We start from the raw sequence: 19,597 nt of genomic DNA, 5'->3' as shown, positions 1-19,597 counted from the left end.
AGTCGTCTGAGGCGGCGGCAATTACTGACTTCTGTCACTATCACCGGGGGCAACGAGATTTGGGAGAAGCACTCCCATTGCTTTCAATGGAGTGATGTAGAGCGCTTGTCAGAAGCAACATGGAATATCGGAGGATTAATTGGTCGGAGAAAAGAAGTGGAAAGTCTCTGTCAAGAGAGCGTAATTGAAACTCATTTCATTCTAGTGCAATCAAACCAGCGCTCTACTCAGTTGTTTCTATTGGTTAATATCGGGCGAGTTATTTGTGGCATACTTGTTCAATTCCATCTGAAACATTTTAATCTGCACTGTTCTAATTTTTTTTTATGCTAAAAAAAAAAAAAAAGAATTTTTAAATTCCGTGAAGATGCATTAAATTGATTAAAAATGACAGTAGTACAGACATTTATAATGTTACAAAAAAAATCTATTTGAAATTAAATGGTTCTTTTGAACTTTTTATTCATCAAAGAATCCTGAAAAAAGTAACAGTAAGCAACACAACTCTGATAATAATCAGAAATGTTTCTTGAGCAGCAAATCAGCATATTAGAATGATTTCTGAAGGATCATGTGACACTGGAGACTGGAGTAATGATGCTGAAAATACAGCTTTGATCACAGAAATACATTTCATTTTACAATATATTCACATAGAAAATAGTTATTTTAAACTGTAATAATATTTCAGAATATTACTGTTTTTACTGAATTTAATAATCAAATAATCATGGTTTTATAAGACTAGAAAAATAAGCTATTTAAAAGTTAGCAATATATACCATTTAGGTACGAACATACACTCTCAGAAAAAAATGGTACAAAAGCTGTCACTAGGGTGGTACCTTTCCGGAAAGCTTTTGTACCTTTTAGGGACTAATATATACATTTTAGGTACCTGTACTGTACCAATATGAGGTGCTAAGGTGTACCTTTTGAAAAGGTGACAACTTTTGTACCTCTTTTCTGAGAGTGTACATTGCAAAGGTACTAAAATGTAACCTTAAGGGAAAATAAGGTACAAAAGTGTACCTTTTGAAAAGGATAGTGCTCCAGTGACAGCTTTTGTACCCCACCCCCGAAAGTCTATAGTGCACAAACACCGTTTTGGACTCGTTTTTATATTTTGACAGCTGTGGTTACTACCGTATCTCTGAAGATTCACAAGAAAATAATACAGTTAAATAATAAGAAAATACAGTTTTGGAAACAATAAATGAAGACAAACGTCTTATTTTTAAGTGACCTGTTTCTTTAAAAGAAAACGGCATGCCAAAATATACTTTTCCCTGATAAATTCAAACACTTGAAAGTCTGTTATTTGTCAACCACCCAATGCAGATTTATTAAAGAGAAAAGGCTTAATGTACTGTATGTGCTAAACGTCACGTCGCTGCTTTAATCTTTGCCACTGTAGTCTTATTGACATAGGGGATTTTGTGGAGAAAAATGAAAGAGATGTCATAAAATGTCTTTTCTCGGATGAATGTTAATAGAATCGGTTCTGGAATGCTTTTTGAATCCGACGCTCACAGCACAAGTTCATCACAATTCAGCTGATCGGGCGCTGCTGCCCGATGCGCTCGTGATTGACTGGAGCACAGGTGTGCTTTGATGCCTACAGATGTTGCCATGGTTACATCCTGTTTTCCAGCCCATGCAATTATGCGTAATAGATGAACTTCACTCCTCGGCAAATTAACAACAGGTAAAATGTACCGTAGTCACCGATCGTCTCCAAAGGCGGCGAGTTTTCCCTCATAAAAGCTTTCGCCAAGTGATGTGTTGCTGCTTGTCAGTCGAGTGCTTTTAATGGCAGGCAATCGCTCGCTGTGTTTGTGAACTCCCAACTTCAAACTCTGAGGAATTTTAGGAATCAGTGTGTGGTTTGTCTCTTCAAATTACTGTAATAAAGTCACATTTATCTTAAGCCCAATGCTTGAAACGAGTCATAAATCTGATAAAAACACAAGAAAAGAAGTGGCAGGAAAAACCCTCCCTGAACAAATTGGAAACTTTTTTTAGTCTGAATTTCAGTATCACAAGACAAACTTACAAATAATTTATCATTTGTGTTGTCAGTCAGTGTCAAATAAGTGTTATTTTTTTAGTTTTATATTTTTTTTAATTTAAATTTTTCTTACTGTAAGTTTACACTTTTTTGTTTTTATTTGTTTTTTAATGTCTATATAGTTTTTATTATTTTTTATTTGTTAAACTAAATTAAAATGATAAATGTTGCCATAATGTAGTAAGTTTAAGGGTTTTTAAACTATTTTATTTAAAGTTTATCTTATTTCAAGTAACTTTTGTTTTTGGTTTGTAGTTTTTGTTAACTAGCAACCCTGATGGAGATACAATTCTTATGCTTGTTTTTTAATATGCCGGCTAATAATATCCAGCCAGGCAGAGCAAACTCTTCTCATGCAGGCTTCTTTATCTGAGCTGTGCTTCTGTGAGTTCAGAAGTGTGTGTGGTTTAATTAAGCAGGAGTAATGGACTCTCTGCAGCTCGCGTGTCCTGCTGGGACTCAAACATCGTCATCAAATGCATGTCAGTAATTTGGTAGTCAACTGAAGGAGATGAAGATTTAACTGTACAGTTTTTCTCACACTTTTTCTTTCACACATTTCCCCCCACATTTGAAGATATATATCTTATAGAACCACATGCAGTTTGCACTTTTAGAGCATGCTGTTTCATACAATCTCTGAATTTTGGAATATTTGTAACATCAGAAAGGGCAGTCAATCTAGCCCTATAGCATATAAACTATATATATATATATATATATATATATATATATATATATATATATATATATATATATATATATATATATATATATATATATATATATATATATATATATATATATATATACATACATACATAATTAACACATGCAATCATGTCGCCTGACCCATATGCTAATACAAAAAATGCACAAAAAATACTAAAATAAATAAAAGCAATATATTTTATAAAATATATGCATATAATAAAATGAAATATAAATATATAATATGAAAATTAAAAAATAAATCATGCCTCCTGACCCATATACTAATCCAAAAATACATATATAATATTAAATATATGAAACATAATGTATATATAAAATATGAAAATGTACAAAACAATCATGCCTCCTCACCCATATGCTAATACAGCAAAAAGTGAATAAAATGATAGATAAATAAATAAAAATTATATATATATATATATATATATATATATATATATATATATATATATATATATATATATATATATATATATATATATATATATATATATATATATATATATAATATATATATATATATATATAATATAACAATTAAATAATTAATATTTAATACTAAAATACTAATAGGCTAATACAGCAAAAAAAAGTACAAAAAGTTATCAAATAAACATGAAAATCTGTGCTAAACTCTTAAACGCACAGCAGCATGTAATGTAATGGCCAGAAATGTCAGTCAAGTGTATATAGAGCAATATCTTAAAAATATTGCACATGGAGTCTGTCTCTAAAAAACGGTTACAGTTTTTTCATTTATTTGTTTATCATGCACTGTACAAGAGATGCAGTTTTTTTGTTGAATTTGCTCGTTCATCAGTTTCACTCTATAGAAACCTTTTCTTATCTAGAGAAATCTTCAAATCAACATCCTGTCAGGGCCTGACATGGGTGGTAGCACTGAGAACCGGGCTATCAGCGTCTGAAACTCTTCTGCTTTCATGTCTATAGGGAGTGGAAAGCATGTTGAACCACACCAGAAATACAGCCATGATCAGAACTCTGCTGATCTAACAGCTGCTGGCTCACCATGCTTTTCTGAATGGAGTAATTCAGCTGCTGTGAACGTACTTCATGCGCTTTAGATAAGACCGCTTTTACTAAAGGATCCACATTAAATGTCATGTCACACAACCTGTTCATTTGACCTAATTTATACTAAGTGATAAAGTCAAGAAATTGAAAAGCCTATGTATTTTGCATGGTTATATATATATTTTGAATTTATGTTAGAAGGAGCAGGTGTCAACAGGGTCACGACCCCAAAAAAATTGGTGGTCTGTTATAAAAAAACAGTGCAAAATGCAAATAATTCAGCCTGATGCCAGCAGAATTTGTGAGGTTCTTTAACTTAAACCTCATGTTGTGTTCCAGTCATTTTGACCCAGAGAGGATTTTTTTCCCCTGAAAATGCTAATGCTATTAGATTGAACTAAAACTTAGTGACTGCGCACACAGGGTTGAACAACTTTTTTGTGTGGATTGTTTTCACACTCAGTGTTACATCAGTGGTGTTACAAAAAATGCTATATTTTGACCAAATACTGGCTTGCCAACTTGTTTTCTTTCAGTTAGCTCAGGTTTTGTATTTCTTTTTGGACTGATTAATCATAGGCCTCACTGATTTGAGCTCAAGCAGCTCAGTTTTTAAACATTATCCACAAATGATGCTTTTTTGACTCAAAAACTGAGGTGCATGAGCTCAAATCAACGAGACGTACAATCAATCAGCTCCAAAAAGAAACACAAAACCTGTGCTAATTGAAAGAAAACAAGATGAAATCCAAGATTAGGGGATAATATAGCATAACAAAAGATTTACCAGCAACTTTATAAGCAATTCCGCTCATTTTTGACCAGGAACACCAAATTAGGTAACAGATTTTCAAGAGTTAAAATAACGATGATAACTGTGCAATTCACATACTCTAAAAACTGTAAATTGTTCAGCATGAACAACAAAATAATAAAACATTCTAAAATTAGACGAGACCTCTGATATTTTGCCCTAGGCGTATTTTTTAGCATAGTAAATATAGGCTGTAATTAAAATGTACCCACTGGATGAAAACAACAGCAGTCTTGCTGCTTCTTTAGGCTGGCTGTGCGTTGTAAACATTAATTTCAGGGTGTTGTTCGGGGTGAGAGAGAAGGGCTGGGATCTTGTGTTTGAGTTTTATTTATTTCTGTTTCTGTACAAACTGCTGAGTTCTTTTTCAATCTTGAGTTTTCCTTTTACTCGCCATTAGACTTGGCTGGCAGAAAAAATACGACTCTGTCAACACAATTAAGCTCACTTCCTGTGTCAGACACCCACGCCGCCACTTTAACACCTACTGTCAGAGCGCGGATGTACCCCAGCACCGCTAATACTGCACTGTTAGCGACTTCTCCAACACACGCTCTCAGCTGTTATGGCATTCCTGGCAGACGGCGTGAAATATTTTGTTTTAAAGTCAACATGACATCGAAATTAACCCAATTAATTCCCTAATACGTGTGTCTGGTGCATGTTATTCCTCATAAAAAAAGTTTGTCTTTGAAATGTTTAATCAGAACGTTATGATTTGACTCCCCTCTGAAATCGCTTTCCATTTCGGTTGACGTCACAAAGGTATCTTATTGTTTTCAACCCCTTACCTTTAGCCACGTGAATCTATTCTGATATTTACCTGCTTTATTCTATAGTTAATAAAAAAAAATTCAATGGAAAGTTTTGTTATAGATCAAACAAAACCAGATGAAAAGTATGATATTTTCCTTTTTTATATACTTTAAAGAAATAATTACATAAAAATAAATACACACACACACATATAGAAACAGATATAGCATTTATATATTTTTTTCATTTACTTTAACAAAATAATTAAATAAAAATAATTTACACACACACACCCACACATACACGCACACACACACATATATATATATATATATATATATATATATATATATATATATATGCACACACACACACGTACACACACACACACATATATATATATATATATATATATATATATATACACACACCCACACGTACACACACACATATATATATATATATATATATATATATATATATATATATATATATATATATATAGTATATTTTATTGTATTTTTTTATTTATTATATATACATGCACACACACTTAATTTTCTGGGTTAATAATTTGTCTTTATTGATGCTGTGCAGTGATGTACAAAATGTTGATCATGTTTCACATCGTAGCTGCTACTATACTGTGAACTTTAGCAGGGCTGCAATGATGCGTTATCCAAGCATCACCCAGAACTATCTGCTTTAAAAGGCATGTTTTATGACTTGCATTAATGTGTGTAAATCAGAGCTGATCAATGGTTCTCTCCAGCACACATGAAGCCCTCTTGTGGTCACTCTGGGGAACAGCGCATGGAAGTCTCATCCTGTGTTCTCAATCCATATGATGGTGAGTTGAATCCAAAGGCAGTCCTGCAGTGTCAGATATTCTCTGTGCTCTTCATACTGTATCACTCTCTCAGACTCAAAGAGTTTCCCCTGATCACTCCCGCTCGAGATTACTCCACTGAAACTAATGTGTGACGGTGATTCATACAGAGAACCTGAAAATTATGAATGCAACTGATAAATGAAACCTTCTTGGCTTTTGTGGAGTCCCGAAGCCACTATTTGGGCGAGTTTTCTGAGAAGCAGTTACAATGTGATGGTGACAAGAAACGGCTGTAACGATAACAGCGGTTATTTGAAGTAATATTTGGCTAATATGGCAGATAAGAACTCTGAATCGGTTCAATTCAAATGAATTCACTTCCATTTTTTTTAAAACAGAAATATGTGGTCGCAGACGCTTTAGAAAACATTGGCAGATTTTCTCTGTGATTATGTAAATTTTGGCCTAGTTATCAAGTCCGAGGTGTCAGTGTTTTTGGAAATTTACAGATGCTTGTTTCCATGATGTGAGGTTAAACATAGCAAAGTGTAGCAGCTGCCTTTCCGTTCATACGACAATGATACCGCAACAAATGCACAAACATATTTGGACAGACACCCTTGAGCTACTGTAGCAACAGGTGATGCTTGCCAAGTCCTTTCTGAAAGGTTGTGTAGGTGAAAACAGAGAGTGTTGGAACACATTTTGCTCAGTGTATTTTATTATTTTATTTTTTTTGCATTGCACATCTCAGACTTTGATATTATATTCCCACATGTGTCTTGCTTTGAAATCTACAGCTCATCCTAAAACCGTGTAAATTAGTGCCAAGCACAAAGAGTGCTGTTGTTACGGCCGACCCCACTGGTTCCTAACACTAATAGAAAGCATCAATCTTTTGCACGCATATTTTTTTTTGTATCAATTCATTTCAAATTTAGTTTTAAATTGCAATCTGTGGAAATGTATCAGACATGTGTGGTAATAAAAATATGTAGGCCTATTTAGTATTTCTATTGTGGGCCAAATAGAAGTACACTGATTTCTACATCAAATTAATGACACCAGTTATGTCATGTAACATTAAATAAGCTACCTTAAAATGATTTGAAGGACAGCCCGTCCTGTCACTTCAGGAGTCTGGTGGTCATGTAAGATGATGTTACTTACAACACTTTCTGGTCTGCTCTATTCATTTAAGGTTTCCTCAGGTTGCATCATGTTTGTAATGTCTATATGATAACAATGCATGTTAGCATAACAGTAATGAATAAGCATGCTGACGTTATTCTGTGTGTGGATGTAAAGTAACAGGCAGAGAGGATTTTCACACCCAGAAGAGTTTAAAAATTCGAATTCAAATTCTTTCAGATCAAAATGTCTAATCTGATTTTTTTTTTTTTTTTTTAAATCAAAACTTAAATCAAAAGAGTGTGCAGCGTTACTTATTTCCCCTTCATCAAAGGGAGGAAATGCTGAAGCTCTACTGGAAATCTGCATCGGAGATGATGGTATCTGATGTATGTTTATGCCAAATGAACTATGGTGTAAAAGCTTTCTAATAACGTGAGCTTCTGGTCGGATGACTCACATTTGAATAGATTCATTCTCATCATCATATCTGGTGCAAAACTCCCGCAGAGCAACAGTTTGAATAGTTTCTTTTTCCGCATTTAATATTAAAATAAAAAAATCCAGATGTTTTTATCGCAAGGTGGTTGTGTTTTAAATCAATATCTGCCACTGTTAGTAACTGGAGAACAGGATTAAATATTAAAATAATTGTTTTAATGAGAGAAAATTTAAGTAGTAGGTTATAAAACGTCTTTAAATTTGTGCTACGAATTACAACTTTATGGCATAAATTGCCGCTTTAGTGTGTATCTATATTGAATGATTAAAACGGACAACAATCTCCTAAACTCCTAAATCAGCACTCGGACAGAAATGAGCGAGAATTCTATTATATGCAAACTTTAGAAATTAACCTACACTGAAGTGAAAACATGATTATATGATCATTATTATTAAATAATATAGGGTATGGAATATATTAACATCCGCATCAAATGCGCATTTACCTCTTCACACGATTGTGTTCTCTCTATATTCATTTGTATTTTAATCTCACACGCGCGTAATTGAAAATGTATTAATCTATAAACAAGCTTTAAAAATCAAATGCTTTCTTGTGATCCCGTAATAAGATCCGCGAGTGTGTGTGAAGTCGCACATGAAATCAAATGACTAAAGTGTAAACACATCGTGGCTGCGGATGGCAAGTTTTAAATAATTTTATACAGTCCTCCTTCTTGACAATTTTTAACATGTGGTGTGTAAATATGAGAATGGCTGAGTGTGAAAGTGGATGAGTCCCTGGAGAGCGCGCATGGAGACGCGCCGCTCCAAAAATCAAAGTGGGGCAAGAAGACGCGGTGCGCCACAGCTGGCAGATCGTCTTATGTCGACGGGGAGGGGCTGTTCGTTTACCTGACACCCCTCTCATCGAGCTCGAACCCTCCCCCTTCTCTTGCGCTTCTATCCCGCATCGCAGCCCACGTTGCGCGCAGTCCGTGCGCTCCCAACTTCAGCGGTACGCGCAGGGACATCTCAATCTCCATCAGCGAGCAGAGCTGCGGACGCGCGCCGGCTTTGGATCTCTCAACGTCGGGACGAAGTTAAACGAGCCTTCTCAACTTTTGGATGGAAAACGAGCGCTTTCGCGGAGATTGCTAACTTCTTTAAGGTATTGTCGTATTTCTTTTCTTTCTCGGATGTCTCTGAGCATCTGCTCCGAACGCAGAGCTGCTGTATATTTAACGACCAGTCAGATCTGTTTGCTGTCCTGTCTTGTCAATAGATAAACAATTGACAGCGAGGGAGGAAAAATCATTCATGCATACGTTCAGATGCAACTGATTTTCTTCTATTCCTCTTTTAAACATCCAGTTATTTTATGCACTGCATATTGATTGTAAATCTCTAAATATAGATTTTAAAAAAAGAAGTTCATATTAGATAGTGACTTGACAAATGCAATTATTAACCATACAAGTTCAGAATATAAAAGCACAAACCTATTGCATTTACACTTGTGCACAAGATCTAAATATAAAAAAAAATAAAGAAAAAAATCTAATTTTATGGAGTCGAGGCAGACATGCTCCTAAATAAAATGACTAATATGACTAAATGTTTCTAAATTAAACTGACTGTCAGCCTGCGGAGAATCACATCAGGCTGTTTTCTCTTTCTGGTGTGATGTAAAACTTTACGTCTCAGTTTTAATAGGAGGATGTAGTGGTCAGGACCCCGTGCAACTAAGTGTGACATTTTGCACTTGTAAACATGAGAAAGGTTGATATACATTTATATGCAAAGAAAAAAGGCGACAGATATGACTTTAGGGAGTTAAGATGCAGACACACATTTGCGAAGAATGACATTTAGGGAAATTAATGTACATAATGCAGAAATAATCATATTAAGGGGTTGTCAAATGCACGTTAGTCAGAATATCTATTCTTTTGCACTCATTTCAATTTCTTTAAAATATCAGACTGCTTTAGGGAAAGTACTAATAATCAGTGTGTGTTCAGCAGCTCAGCACTAAAAATAATCTTTCACAACTGAGATTAATACATTTCCTCATTTCTGACCTGAAATGCTTGCATTTAGGCACTTTGCACAAATAAAATATAAAAATATATGCATCTCTGTGCTTTTAATTCATATCTACCGCTCTTAATTGGCAATTATATGGGGTGTGATAGAATAAATTATATTACAAAGTGGTTCATTAAATATTGCATTTAAATGTATGTACATTACTGTTATGGTTATGGGTAGCGACCGTACATTACTATTATTATGTTTCACTTTGGTATGTTGATGAAGAGCAGAGAGCAGTTGTAGGAAGTGCATGATGTTCATCACTCGTGGGCAAGGTGCTGTCCACAAATGATATTTGTTGCAGTGCAAAATGACGTGCATGTAATGAATTAATCGGTGATAATTTATTGATCATATGGAATTCAATCGAGGAGAGTAATAAGTGCAGGCCTGGAATATTATTTTTTTGTGTGACTGGCACACTTTTTGCAATCTCATTTGTAGTGCACAGTATATCTGATTCCTCATTAACAGGTCAATGTGGTAAAAACGAGGTTATTCTTCTTGAGATTGCTAGTTATCTGGGGGAGAATTAGTGCGGTTGATCTGGTCAGTGTTTCTCAGAATAGAGCTTGTGAGCTTTTCCTGCCAGCGTCAGGTTTGCTTCTTGTAAGTGCTGTTTGACATCAAAGTCGCTGCTATTATGCTATTATTCTTCACTTGTTTCATTCTGACATCTTCTCCACGGTGTCACGTTAATGTACAGTCTGCTGATGTGAAACCGTGTGGGTCCCCTTGATCTCGACTTGAAAGTCGATAACCAATTTTTTGCATTTTTTTTTATTGGCATCACCTAACCCCATTTCCACGGCTGGTTGTTGTTGTTCAGATACTCACCCTGATATGATAACCGAGGCTGATTCATCATCTGCACCGATATCTCTGTCCCAAATCTCAGCGCAGTGGCATAGTGTGGCACGCTCGGATGGACCGTAAATAACAAAGACACTACGGCATACAGACGTGTGTTAAAAATGATAGTAGCACACACGTCTGCTATGATCAATGCTGTCAGTTAGGCCCTAAATGCGTAGCACATCCTCGAGCAGCAAATAACAACAGGAAGTCAGAGTAGCTTCTGAGAGAGAAGGTGATATCGTTCAGCTCCTTGCACTGCAAGTGGCCTTCAATTTGGGGGTCAGAAAGGTCAAACCGCTCTCTAAACCCTTGATAACGCAACTTCTCGCCTCTTAACGTCGAGACACAGAGTTGCATCTTTGTCAGGGAGAAGCGCACCCCCGGTCGCCCTCCCGACCCTTTGAGACCAATTATCCGGCGCGGTGCATCGGTTATTTTCAGCGTGCACCTGAGAGTATAATCAAGGCAACTCGTCCTTGATGAATTATTTCCACTCCGTCTCCCATGATTTGTCCTGTTGTAAGTGACAGCAATCGAGGTGCAACCTAAAATTCCTCGCCTCCCAGATGAAGAACGTCTTGGTTGGTCTGTGTCTGATTCATGTACAGTGAAGTCAAGAGTGATTTCTGGGGTAAAACCATTAATCGTCTTTACCACGGCGGTAATGAACGCTAGGCTGAAATAACAGCTCAGCAAAGAGAAGAATTATACTTGTGGTTAGAGCACGGTAAATACCTGTTTAGCTGCCAGAGTATGCATTTATTAGACTGTCGCCAGCAAATAAGAGGTCTGTCTCGTTTTTTAATATGTGGCTGCTTGGAGATTCCACCCTGTTTGGAAAGAGCTGTTATGATTTCTAATAGTACGGAAAGGTAACAATGAATCAGAGACTTTTGATGACAAGCTCAAACCAGTTTGGGAAAAAAAGAAGAAAGGAAAATTAATGATTGTTTGTGCATACTTGGGCTCTGAGTCAAACAAGTAAAACGGTAGACGATCACATGCAACTCGAGAATAATTTAGCATCGTTTTCCAACTTTTTCCCGAGATGATTTGCATATATCAGCAGCGATTTGATGCTCGTGCTAAAATCCTCATCTTGTCTCGCATTTGATTCCTCAAGCGCTATCTCTCTGTCTCTTTTTTTTGTATTTTTTTTTATATATATATATTTACGTGTTTGCCTCCTTTTATCAGGTTTTGAGAATCGGTGCCGGATCTTTTCAGAGGACAAAGCGTCAAAAGTGCGTCATGTCGATTTAGTCATGCTTAGGCTAAATGACATTTGTGTAAAATCAGAAGAGCAATATAATCATTCTCCGGAGCACCATCACTAATACAATTTGAAATATGCACTTAGTTCCACCTTAAACCTTTTTAAATTTCGCATAACCTAAATTTAGACACTCCATATGTTTTGATCTCACATTATTGTCTGCTATTTCTATGCTTGTCGTTATCCGATCTGTGTAGGTTTTCTCGAATCCTTTGTTCTGGTAAGGCAACACAAAGAAAGCAGTATGTATCAGAGGAATGCACATACTGCAAAAGATCAGGGTTTTAATACCCACCCACGTACTTGCAACAAACAATTAAAGAAGATACTCTCTTTTACAGTGCAAACGCACACACATGCACTTATAGAGATTTGGAGGGACGCAGATTAACACCATGCAAATCTTTGCCTTTACAGTGTAGTCAACTGAAAAGAAGCAAGGGCTTTCAATTGTTGCTTTTGATTTCTCGTGCACACACATATAGAGAAACACTGAAAGAGAAGGAAGAAGTATATTGATAAAACTGCAAATCCTGCCCATTGTCATCAGGCCTCTGATGGGACGGTTCAAGTTTGCATTTATATACTCGCCATATGCTTTTATGCATAATTTAAAAGGTACATTTTCTCAGTGCATATGCATGTGCGTGTTCCCTGTAAGATTTGAACACGATGACCTTGGCGTCGGCACCGTGCATTTTTCAAAATAAAGTTTCCAAAAAGGTGTTTTTGTGCAATGGAAAGGTTTATTTTCAAGAGTGCTGTCTTTCAGTGCATGCTTTACTGCAGAAAGAAGACTTGATTGCATTTCCTGCACTCATTTTGCGGGAATATCTTTAGAAATGTGTGTTAAATGCTGCAAGTGAGAGTACTGCACTCATTTTGAAAGCTGAAAGCATAATAAAAACGAGCCAAAATGTGGAGACGCGTAAAACTTTGTGAATGACGGGCGTTGCAATTCTGCTAAAACTTCTGCAGGCGCAGTATCTGCGTGGGCTCACGCATTGCATCTCAGCAAAGCTCGGACAGAAAAGAGCTTCACAGCGGTTTTCTCTCCCTGTCGCTTTAACTCTATTAATTGTTGATACGTCGCAATCCACGAGGCAGAAATTAGAGGGCTAATTATTCGATCATGTGATGCTGCCCCACTGCAGTGACAGAAAAGTAATTTCCCAGGCCTTGAAACTGATCTCGCTTGATCGTTAGATGACGGATTTGTTTTATAATTCGATAAAAGCGGGGAATAAACAAGCGATGAGCCGATAAAGAGCCTCTCTTGCGCTCGGAGGGAGTAATTGTTTTTAAATAATTAATACGGATTCCTGAGGGAGATTCAAAGAGCAGGATCTTTTTGTTGTCGTTCACTTGTTTGCAGCCGGACTTGAGCCTCTCGCAGGCTTTCACTGATTTGAAAGTCTCGTGCACTTTATTTGGCAGGTGTTCAGATGCGAGCAAGCCACAGGGGGACTTTTACAGTGCACACTAGAGGTTCAACAACACAGTGTGCACTAGACAGAAATGACTGTTCACTGTGCTGCATCGCTTTATGCCACTGCATGCATTAAATAATTAGCCTGCACATATAAAGTGATGGAGTTAGACTCCCCTCACGCACATAAGTCTATAACTGCAGGTTATTTTTATTATTTAATACACTTACAATCATGCGAGTCGTGCACAGTCAACTGCAAACTACTGTATTAATGTTCTCGAGTAACACAGCTCCTCTATTCTGTCTAAAAATGTGCCAGCCACCAATATTTAGAGATTGTAATGAGTTCCACGTTTTCGTGTTTCCAGGAAATGTTTGTTTTGAATGCATCTAATGGAGATTTGTATACTGCCCATTTGCCTCTGCATTGATTCAGTGTCTCTGTTCGGTATGTGGTGGGCACTGATGACTCTACCCCATGCTGTTTATGTTATCAAACTGCCGAGATGCTCTTGGCTCTGATTTATAACACTACCTCAAATAATCTTGTTAATGCACATTTAACATTGCGGAAGTGGCAAGCACATAGACTAAACAACACCTACGCGTGCGAGCAGTCAGAATAGCGCTAGTGAAATGTGCCGAGAGATAAACTGCCTCCAGTGCAGCTAAATAAGCAATGCAACATCCTAGGATGCAATAAAATAGGGGAAAAAAAGTGTTAAAATCCTCAGACTTTTTTTATGTATTAACAGTGCTGAAGAAATTATGAATTTAATTTAATTATTTTTATTTTTTTAACTTTTTTTTAAAATTATGAATTATTATTATTTTTTAAATGTAGTCAGAATTAAAAACTACATTTTTTTTTTTTTTTTTTTGCAGAAAAACCCTGTTAAATTATGTCATTTAAATATGGCCAAATTTTTCATGTCAATATAATTTAACATCAAATTATCATATTCCAGGATAAACAATATGTTCATGGAAAAAGGCAAAATAAACAACGCTATATCTTTAGGATGCTATAAAATGGGAAAAAGGTGAATTTTTGCTTTTTTTTAAATTAATTTTAAAATTAAAATTGTATTTTAACTTTTTTTTTAAAAGAACTCTAAGTTATGTAATTTAAATAAGTATAAACTGACATCAAATTAAGCTTGCGTCTCAAATTTGAATTCCCAAAAATGCTTAGATAAAATATGTTGTATTATTTATGTTAGTATGGCTAAATAAACTGTTTCACCAGTAAACGTGTCAGATGAGGCAGTACAGGACATTTTTGCAGTATTGTTTATGCATTGCTTTTGTTCTGCATTGTACATTTGTCTATTTGTTTATTATTATTTTCTTTTTTTTAAAGCACTAGCATATTAGTATTCATTAGTGTTTGCTCGGAGTATGCTACAAATATTGGCATTTTCAACTCTTTAATTGTGTTTACCCTTCTTTAAAGAGAGCTGAATTATAACCACAGTTGATCAAATCATTTCTGCTCTGTGAATCTGCATGCCCTTCTGTATGTCAGAGTTGGTGTTGTTGGGCGGTGTGTGTGTGCCAGGGCTCTTGGCAGTGTCTGCACCTGTTGGCAGCATCAGGACCCTCCTGGCAAGGCCGGCAGAAATTGTGTGATGCTCTTGTACGAGTGCAGAGGAGACTGCAGCCACAGCACGTCAACATGGCGGCCATGCTCCGCTTACTACTGCGCCCAGCCCGTGTTTCTATTTGACTGTGGAAATAAGAGTGGACCGATGCAACTGCACAATCCGTTTGTGATTTTGGAATAGCCTTTTAGAGCCAATGATGGATTTTGGGAGCAGAAATGCACCAGCTAAAACCAGATGATATATGTCATATTATTTGCTATGATTGACAATTTGAAGCATCAGATCTGATTGAAATAGTTTCATGTTTTTACATTTTGCATTGAAATACTGAATATGTCTTGTGTAAAAGAGCCATTGTTTTTGATATAAAGTTGGCTATATTAGTTTCGGCCTAATCTAGAGCGTTGCTGTAGCTGCTGCGCCACCCAATGTGTTGCACAAGGACTAACATCTCAAGATAGCAAAAACAAGCTCAGTGCAATTTCACATCAACGCCGGAAACGTGTTTAGCTTTGTACGAATGGCATATCACATATGTCGCATTCGTATGTGACATTAAAAACATACATTAACAATCATTAACCTGTGTTGAATCGATAAACGTATTTTGCGATCCCTTGAAATGCATCCACCTTTTTTGGTCATCGCTCTTCGTTTCCTGTTTTTAACAGCAGTGATACTTAGTGTTCTAGTTCAGCATTTCTGCTGATTTCATATGGATTTATCACCTTCAGTTACATGTCTATACATGTTTCACACTCATGCTTTTAAAAACACATTTTACTGTCTTCACTATAATTCATTATTGGGCCCATTAGTCATTATAATTGTTGATACTGACATGGGCATGTGCTTGGTTACCTTTAAAACTCATCTTCTTTTTAAAAAAATAATAAATAAACAATATATTTCACTCTCACTTGGCATTATGATAACATACAGTAGCAGAAACAAAGCATCCAGGTTTTTAAACTTTTTGAATGTGTGTGTGTGTGTGTGTGTGCATTTACTTATTACTGGTATACTTATTTATTTATACATTCAATACAATGTTGAAATCCTAAACACGGTATACAGATCGTTGAACGTCATTTTAACCAGTCAGGATGTGGTGTTATTTCCAAACCATGAGTGATTAAATTTGACCCTTGCACATGTTTCTGCATGACTGTGTTTTTATTTATGATAATATTCATTCCATAGCATATAATGCCTCTGCAATAATTATTTTCTTTTATTGCAGTGGACATATTTTTAAAATCAAATAAGGCTGGGAATGATTTCAAAATAATTGAGAGTTTTAGTTTAATAATTCATTCATCAAATGCATCAAAAATCTTTTTTATTGATACTATTTTATAAAATGCACGTTTTAAATTTTTACTGCATTTTCTGAAAAATAATCACGCTGTAAACATTTTTTAAATTAGTGTGCATTAATTTATTATTCTATCATATTTGCATAAATTAGATCTCTCTCTCTCTCTCTCTGTGTGTGTGTGTGTGTGTGTGTGTGTGTGTGTGTGTTCAGGGTTGGTTGTTTGTTGTCACCTGCACATATGTGTGTGTGTCATGCACCGGCATCACTGACAGATGGCGTGTCCTTTTGCTATAAGAAATATTGTACTCTTGAGGCTCTTTTGCAACTTTTTAAAACAGAACCGCGTCAAAATAATATCATCACACTCGTTCAAACGATCATTCGCGTTTGCTTCCTTCCCCCGATTCTGCTGATCAACTCATCATTAACATCTCAACACACACCATCGGGATCAAAATGCACACGCTCACAAAAAAAGATCGTTTATTTTGTGACAAAGCGATTTTATTGTGCTGTTCGGTGCCTGTGCATCCTGTATGTGTGTGTACAGGATATGTGTGTGTAGATTCAGTAATAAATGCAGAACCGCCTCACTCTAATCAAGCTGATTAAAAATTCCTGCGCGCGTGCAGGCGTAAATCCACCATCATCATCCTCGTTCTCCGGCACTTTTACTTTATTTTCGCGTCCATCCTCCTCCAGGACAGCGACAGACGCGGGAGCAGCAGAAATCCGTCTTCAATCGCGTCGTTTAGGAGGTTTAGAGATGAGGAGAAGCGGCAGGCAGCGCGGAGAGGGAGGGATGAGCCGATGCAACTCATAATTTAATGGGGACAGAGAGAGAGAGAGACGGAGAGAGAGAGAGACAGAAGGGAAACAGAAAGAAAAGGACCGAGCGCCAATGTTACTAATGTAACAAGCGGAAGATACAATGTAGCGCTGACGTGCGTCAGGAATGTTCGGATGCTTTGATGTTTCATTCGACGTTCGAAAGTGTATCGCGCACTTTTAAAGCTGCTTTGGATCCGCAGATCGGCTCGAGATGAGACGGCAGGTCGCTGGGGCTTCGTGCTGTTGTTTGGCCAGATGAGAGGCGATTCACGAACGCTTCTGTTCCTATAGGCGCGTATTGTTGAAGCTCAATGGGATGTGTAGGGGACGCTGGCGGTTACTTTTATTTTTAAAGGTTATTCTGCGCACAAACGGACGGTGGATGTGATCGTAAACTCTATTGAACTCTAGACTCACCGGAGATCGTTGCATTTCGGCTTGATTGCATGCGACTACGGTTTTTAGCTCTCATCACATTTTAAAGTACTTTGCGCTTCGTCTATATGGTTCTTCATGTATCATGCGCTGTAATTCTTGGCATAGCGCTTGATGTTAGGTTTTGGCGTGGACGATCTGGAAGTTTTCTATGTTTCAGAATAGAATAGCTGACATAAAACTGATATTCGAGTGAAGTTTGTGCTCCTCCTGCCAAAACTTGAAGTCGCTGTTCATCCACAGCTCCTTTTATATGTTCTTCTTAAAGTGGTGAGTTCAAGCTTGTGTTATTTGTTTTATTGAATGGTTTTAATTATTTTTAAATATTCTCTTTTATTTGTTAAATCTTAAAAAAGAGAACATATATTTCTGTATGCACACTAGAAATTTTTAATCGTTTAATTCTATGTTATGCACCTAAAACACAATGCAACCTGTACATTATGTAGTAATATATGTGTTATATGCCTCAATCAACCTGCATTAGGTTACAGCAATGCATTTTAAGGGTCTGGAGAAGTAGAAATATATGTTTTTAAGATAGCACTATATTCGAGTGTTTCCATTCACATATAAGTGCACAGAGTTCATCTTTTTTATATATATATATATATATCCTCTATTCCTGTTTTATTGGTTTTTAAATGAAGTCACATAAGTTCATCTGGTATTCAGTGCTGTGGAATTCATTGTTGCATGTCTGATGTCTTGTTTGGCCTGTTTGATGAAATCTAACCCCGTCTGTCATGGTGTCTGGTGCAATGTTCCTTTATCGCTGTGAATGCAATGTTGAGACAAGGTGCAAGTCCCTTTTCTGGTAATCTTAGATAATCCGAGGCCGTTCTTTTGCTTTGGCATTTTAGGGAAACTTTTTTTTGGGTGTCATTAAGTACAAACAGTTACAACCAAAACAGTTGCATGTCTTCACTTCAATCAGGAATTCAGGGTATTTCAGTTTTATACCAAGAGATCTGATCTGCTAAATATTTCACAGCCTGTCTCTCTTGTATGGAAAGGTTCATTGTACGGTGCGCTGATCACTGAAGTGGACTCCTCTGCTCATTAATGCGACTGTACAAAAACCGGCTTGTTTGCTCTCCACATGGGATTCTGCAGTGGGTTAGACATACATAATACATGCTCTTAGGAATGGGAATGTGATCGTTGCATGAAACATTGTAAATGCCATGTAACATTAGGCTTGATTTGACATTTCAGTCTACATGGAAGAGACGGAGTTTATGTTGCAATTTCATTGTTTTTTTAGGTTCAGTAATCTTTATAATTGGGTGAAAAAAGTTTACGATGTTTATTTTATGGCACTTGATCATCCAGCTGTCCTGACGCTGCTGCTTTTCTTGTTATTTTTCCCTTCAGGTGACAGTGAGCAGTGGTGCTGAGAACCATGGAGCATCTCAGCGAAACATGCCAGGGGAAGGAGAACTGTGAGATGGTCAACAATCTGAACGACTCCAAGGCCCCTCCAGCCAAAATGGCCCGCCTGGAACAGAACGGAAGCCCGCTGGGCAGGTCTCGTCTAGGTAGCACTGGGGCGAAACTCTCCGGAGTGCACTTCAAACCCCCTGGGCATCATCTGAAGGCCTGCCACAAGAGAGGTGAGTTTGCTTTTTCTCACCACTGCGTTCTTAAAAATAAAGGGGGGTTTCACTGTGGTGCAATAGAAAAAGGATTATTTGTTTCCCAAAGAACCTTTCAGTCAACAGTTTTTAATAGAACCATTTTTTTTAAAGTTTGAAGAACATTTTAAATATCTGAAGAGCCTTTTTTCAAAGAACTTTTTGTGCGTTTGAAAGTTTCCATGGATGCTAAAGGTGCTTCATGGAACCATCAATGCCAGTAAAGAAACTTAAAAAATGTACCGTAATGTACTTAAAATTCCACCATTCCACAAAAGGTCTTTT

At 36.6% G+C, this 19,597-nt stretch overlaps 1 protein-coding gene across 3 annotated transcripts in view; it reads left to right on the top strand.

The window, feature by feature from the left end:
• The first annotated feature begins 8,807 nt into the window (after positions 1–8,807).
• Positions 8,808–19,597, top strand: part of LOC306877789 (DNA-binding protein SATB1-like) — a 60,296-nt gene continuing 49,506 nt past the window's right edge. The window contains exons 1-2 of one of the 3 annotated variants that reach the window (XM_079429764.1): positions 8,808–8,989; positions 19,053–19,291. In XM_079429764.1, the coding sequence (XP_079285890.1) occupies positions 19,081–19,291 (211 nt within the window). In that variant the 5' untranslated portion in view covers positions 8,808–8,989; positions 19,053–19,080. Of the gene's footprint in view, positions 8,990–17,255; positions 17,946–19,052; positions 19,292–19,597 lie in introns of those variants that run through there. The other 2 variants (XM_079429763.1, XM_079429765.1) reach the window with 2 other exon arrangements.

Source organism: Barbus barbus (assembly GCF_936440315.1).
Source record: "Barbus barbus genome assembly, chromosome: 12".
Lineage (NCBI taxonomy): Eukaryota > Metazoa > Chordata > Actinopteri > Cypriniformes > Cyprinidae > Barbus > Barbus barbus.
This window is presented reverse-complemented; position numbering and strand designations above follow the sequence as displayed.